The sequence below is a fragment of the Trachypithecus francoisi genome, unplaced genomic scaffold (genome assembly GCF_009764315.1).
Source record: "Trachypithecus francoisi isolate TF-2019V2 unplaced genomic scaffold, Tfra_2.0 Lachesis_group21, whole genome shotgun sequence".
Taxonomy (NCBI): Eukaryota; Metazoa; Chordata; class Mammalia; order Primates; family Cercopithecidae; genus Trachypithecus; species Trachypithecus francoisi.
In genome coordinates this window covers 2,655,278-2,660,912 of record NW_022681467.1, presented here as the reverse complement: position 1 = coordinate 2,660,912, position 5,635 = coordinate 2,655,278, and the positions used below count along the sequence as shown (strand labels likewise).

Sequence of the window (5,635 nt, the reverse complement as noted above, 5' to 3'; positions counted from 1 at the left end):
CTGAGGACACAGCCTCCCAGGATGGATGACAGCAGGTGCTGCTTTCTCTGTGTAATCTTGCCGGTCTCTGGTCTGGTTGACATTTCTCCGGCTCAGTTACACACACAGGCTTTTTGGACTTTGTTTCCATGAAGGGGCCTAAGTCTCTTGGAAAGAAACACACATCGATCACTACCTATTTAATGTCTAGGGGATTTGATGAGAGCAGCTCAGTCCCTGGAGTCTGCTCAACTCTGCAAGCACAGATGGAACCTACTGCCTGGCGAGCTCTACCGAGGCCTGGCCTCTGCCTGTGGACACAGCCAGCCCCCTCCTCCTGGTCTGACCAGGAGCTCAGACCAAAGCACCAGCCCAGCTTCTGGGGGCAGCAGCCTGGGCACCCTGCTCTCCCTGAACCCCTCACCAGGGGCTGCTGTGGCTGAATGCCTGGGTTCCTAGCCCCTGGCTGCCCTCTCCTTGCTCTGAGATTCACGTCTCCTATAGCAGCAGCTCCCCTGACAGCCTTGTTGTGGCTGCATCAGCTCCCAGATACTCCTCTGTCTCCACACCAGCAGGACGAGGAGGCTTCATAAAGGAACTGTGGAAACCCTGCCTGTGTGCACATCTCCAGACAGCCCAGAACTCAGAGGGAGCCAATGCTACTGTTTTATTGCAGGAGGTGGGGGTATATGCACCACACACTGGGGCTGTGAGAAGCAAGAAGGAAGGAGGGAGGGCAGAGCCCCATGCTGAGTAACAAAGGCCGCCTGCTGCCTTTTCTGTCTCCTGGCGCAGGCACATGGGGAGACCTTCCCCAGGCCGGGGGCCACCAGTCCAGGGGTGGGAATACAGGGGGTGGAAGGTGTGCATAAGAGGTGATAGGCACAGGCCAGCCTGGTATAGGCTCCTAGGCATCCTGACAGGTGGATTTCGACAAGGTCATTGTGCCCTGCCAAGGCACAGTGTAGATCTGGAAAGAGCAGAATGCTTTCTGTGAAAGAAAACAGAGGGGACAATCAGTGTGGGTTACAGTTCAAAGCGGACGATGCCCAGGCACAGGACATCAGAGTGGGAGTGAAGGATGGAGGTGAAACACTGGCCCTTACCTACCCCTCCACCCACCCCTGCTGATGCCAGAGCACTGCTGGACTGGGCAGTGACTGCTCCATCCCTCTCCCAGGGCTCCAGCTCCACCAGGTGGCACCCACCTCAGCCTGCAGGATTCCTGCCCCAGCACAGCCCTATGAGGAGCAGCCTGTGCAAGGCCTCGGGAGCCCTAAGGGTGCAGAGCAGGGGGAGGCAGCTCACTGCCCCCAGCTCCTACCACCTCCAGCACCCAGGTCAGCACTAAGAGGGTCAGAGGGAAGAAACCAGGGAACTGGAAATTGCAACTCATAGTGCTTGGGGTGGTGACGAGATAACAAAGAGCGTGTGACTCTCCCCTGAGCAAAGATGCTACAAGAAATCCTGGGTCCCGCACTCCAGCCTGGGAGACAGAACGAGACTCCATCTCAAAAAAAAAAAAAGAAATCCTGGGTCCTTGGAGAAGCTGGTGTTGGGTGAGCTGGGGCAGGTCTGAGGGTTTGGCTGCTAACAGGCCTCTAGTACCCTCTAATCTGCTCAGTGTGGCTGTGGCTGCGGGCAGGTGCCTGAGGCTGGGGTTAGACAGAGCCCCTTCTCCCTGCGCAGCACCCAACCCTGCAGCTGCTTCCTACAGTCCAGCAGGCAACACTCCAAAGTATACAGGGTGGGGCTCCCAGTACCCCCATTCCCAAACTAACGCCCTCTTAGCAAATCAGATTCATCAGCCCTCTCCACACCGCCCCATCTACACACACACAGGCCTCCACATGAACTCACCCCAACCCTCACCCACACAGATCTATGCGTGAATCCACATACTCCCTCACACCTCTATCTACCCACATGCACACATACAGTGCAGGCACTTCCTCATACAGCATGTATGCGCACAGACCCCCACACATATGTGCACACGCATGCGCACTCACACACCCACACACATCCATGCATAGACCCCCATACCTCCCCAACACATCCACACACCCACTAGCACACACTCATATGACCTCCCCACACAAACCTATACATGGAAACACATGTGCATCTCCTTATGTACACACACTCAGGCACACGCACACATACCCTCCAGAACATGTACATCACACACACACACACACACCCCTCTGCAGTGTATGACTGGCCCTGGACCCACATGAGGCACATACCCTCTTCAGATGTGGCTGGTCATGGAAGGGGCAGTTGTCCAAGTTGGGCTGGGTCTTGGTACATGTGGTTCGGCCCAACTCCACGTCCAAGAAGTAGTTCACCCCAGCTACGATCTACACATGTGAAAGAGCAGGAGGCAGGGACGGCATGCTCTGTCAGTTTCTTACACACACAGGCACTTCACTGTGACTGGGTCACTGGGCTAGCCTGGGGCTTCAAGCCTACCTTCACAAGCTACCCACACTGTCACTTGCAAGGCACACAAGCCACCTCCTCCTGCCAGCTGGCAGGGATACCATGCCCCAGGCCTCCCTGGTAACTTGTTTTCTCTAGGCCAATGCCAAGGATTAACTGAATTCTGCTACCTATGACCCAGGGGGCAGGGACACTGGATCTATTCTAGGAAGGCTCTCATGTGATGATGAAATTTCGGCAAACTTCCAGTTCCTGGCATTCAGTCCACAGAGCATCTCATTCCTCTCATTTAACCCAGAGGTATTTTCCCTCATTTATCAATAGGAGATGAGATGCTCACATACATTGATGTTTTAGGCCAATAAACTGCTTCCCACATGCCTCCATTCCAGGTGTGATTTTGGAGGCAGTATTTCTAAAGTGAGTCTTACGGCTGCAACTTCAGAAGAGAACTGAATGCTTTCCCTGTACAGTGCCACCCCCAGACATGACTGGTAGAACTGTGGAGAAGCATGGGATGAGGGACCCTGGGACCAGGGTGCTAGACCTTGCCCTGTGGAGCCACACACAAGTCCTGTAGAACCACATGCAAGTCCTGTGATCCCTCTGGTGTCAGTCTGCTGCTCTGTAAAATAGGTTCCAGGGTCCAATGATCTACAATGCCCCATGCTTCACTCCCAGTGAGAGAGGGGTGCAGGCCAGCGGGGACCCTACACCAGAGAGTGTCCCTCCTGTGCAGGGAGAGGGCCCCAGCTGACGGCTGCAGGAGGAGAAACGGGGCTGGTCTGGACTCCTCTGAATTTCCAAGAGAAAAGTGGAGGAGCTCTAAAGTGTGTGTCACTGTTTGTTGCTCTGCCATGGGATGCAGGTCAAGCTGGACCTGGTAGCCCTACTGAAGCTCCCTCCTGATCTGACCCCCTACTCCGCTCTGCTGGGTGACTGCTGTCCTCATCTGGCTGAGGTCTAACTCTGCATCAGCTGGTAGAAGCAGGGTCAGGCATGCTCCGCCCCAGCAGGAACTCAGCTGCCCTGGGCTGTAGGGGGTGGTCAGCCGGCCTGAGGGTGAAGGCCCCCAGTCCTAGGGGGCTGTGCCCAGGGGTGTGACTTTGGGAGGGAAGCAGGCCTCTGCAGCATAAGGAGCCAGGCCCAGGTGTGGCCCCTGTGGAGAGGACTCTGGGAGGAGGACGAGCCTCATGGCCTGGATCTCATCCTGACCAGCACCAAGCCCACCCAGAGTCAGCACAGTCTCCACCCACACCTGCTGGATCCTGGGAAATGGCACTGTCATGGTCCAGACCCAGTGGCTGCTGCAGGTGAAAAGAGGCAGAGGGGACAGGACAGGGCTGAACTCATGCACTCATGGCCCGGGAGCGTCCTGGGGCATGAAGCCCCTCAGCAGTCAGGGAAAGTTGAATGAGTCTGAGCATTAGACCATGAATGTGTCAGTGCTGATTTTCAAAATGGAATCGTGGTTATGTGAGATACTGCCCTTGTTTTAAGGAAAAACACACTGAAGTGTTCACTCTCAAAAGATTCAGGCAAAAAAAAATGCATATACAGGACATATACACACACCCATATTCACATTCGGAAAGTGAGCTGGGGGGAACAAACGGCACAATGTTAACATCCGTGCTAACATCTGAGGGATCTGGGTGAAAGATCTACAGGGATGCCCTGTATTATTTTTGCAGCTGCTCTGTAAGTCAGAAATTATGTGAGAATAAAAAGTTAAACTAAAGTGTTTAAAAATTATTTGGCGGAAGAACAAGGAGGCAGCCAGATGAGGGGCTCTGTTTTTCCCTTCTCCTGCGTATTCAGCAGCGCACCCGGAGCCCCGCGTCCCAGGAGGTCTGGACAGAGTTGGGTGGGACGTCCTGTGCCTGCCCCCGAGCTGCAGCGCCGCTCGAGCTGACGCCTGGAAGCAGATCTCAGGCGCCAGGCGCGGACCTGGCGTGTCCTTGCGGTTCCAAGCCAGACCAGACTCGGGGCATTCCCGGACACGCCCGCCAAGGGCTCCAGGGTGACAGCGAAGACCGGGAACAGGGTCTGGGTGAGAAGCCCAGGTGCCGGGGAGAAGGAGCAGCGCGGGGTCCGGGAGCGGCGCGGGGCGGGCTGGGGCGGCGGGGCCAGGGCTCGGTATCCTGCGGGGGGCTGCACGCACCTGCTTGCGGGCGCGCACCACCTGCAGCGCGCGGCTGTGGTACATGTCGTTGCTGGCTTTGTTGTACTCGCTGACGGCAAAGTCCAGGGCACGCCGCACACCCTCCTCCTCCACGCTGGCGTCCATGGGGCCGCCCACGAGACGCAGCGGCTTCCCGGGACTCGCTCCGGCCGCGGGGTTCACTGCCAGAGCCACGGCCAGGATGGCCAGCAGGAGCAGCGGGGCGCGCAGAGGCCCTGCCATTGTCGGCTAGGACGCGGGACACCGGGAGTGGGGCGCAGGCGAGAGGCTGGAGCTACTGAGGACCCAGTGCGATCCCGAGGCCGTGAGCGCTGCGGGGCCAGCGGCTGCGCTTTTATCCCTTCCGGCCTTCCCCGCCCCTCGCGCCCTGCGCTTCCTTTTCCGGAACGCCTAGTCCCTCCCGCTTCCCCTCTCCCTTCCCGCCTCCCCTACCTCTCCCCGCCTCCCGGTCCCTCCCTATCAATCTCCTCCCCTCCCTGCCTCCCCTGCCATCCTGGCCTCCCTGGCCCTCCCCATGGATCCCCTTCCCTCCCCATCCATCCCCTTTCCTCCCCTCCCAGCCCCTCCCGGCCTCCCCTCTCCATTCGCTCCTCGGCTGTCCCCTCAGCCTCCCTGTCTCTCCCTATCCATCCCCTCCCCTCCCCTCTCCCTCCTAGCCTACTGTCTTCCCCCCAGCCTCCCCTGCCCCTCCTATCCTCCCCATTCTTCCCCATCCATCCCAGACCATTCCAACCTCCCCACTTCAGGCCCCTCCATGCTTCCCCTCTTCAAGCTCCTTCTCCTCTATCCGTTTCCCCTTTCAACCCCCAGACACCGCCTCCCCTGCCCCTCCTCTCCCTCCTCCACTCCTGTCCTTGCTTCCACTTCGCCCCCAAGCTCTGCCCTTCTTCATCGCCCCTCCCTCGTTCCACCAGTCCTCTGTCTTCCCTTCCTACCCACCCCTGGCCTCTCCCTGTCCCTGTCCCTCCTATCCTCTTCTTTCCCCTCTTCTAACTCCACTTCTGGCCCCCTTCCCCCACCCCTTCT

General features: G+C 58.0%; 1 protein-coding gene across 1 annotated transcript; it reads right to left on the bottom strand.

Annotated features, from left to right (window-relative positions):
* Nucleotides 1-631: 631 nt before the first annotated feature.
* CST3 (cystatin C) lies at nt 632-5,019 on the bottom strand. Its single transcript, XM_033185428.1, has 3 exons — nt 4,589-5,019; nt 2,229-2,342; nt 632-970 (listed from the first exon to the last, which is right to left on the bottom strand). Exons 1-3 carry the CDS (start codon nt 4,829-4,831, stop codon nt 887-889), a joined length of 441 nt encoding a protein of 146 aa, XP_033041319.1. The 5' UTR covers nt 4,832-5,019; the 3' UTR covers nt 632-886.
* Between the last annotated feature and the right edge of the window lie 616 nt (nt 5,020-5,635).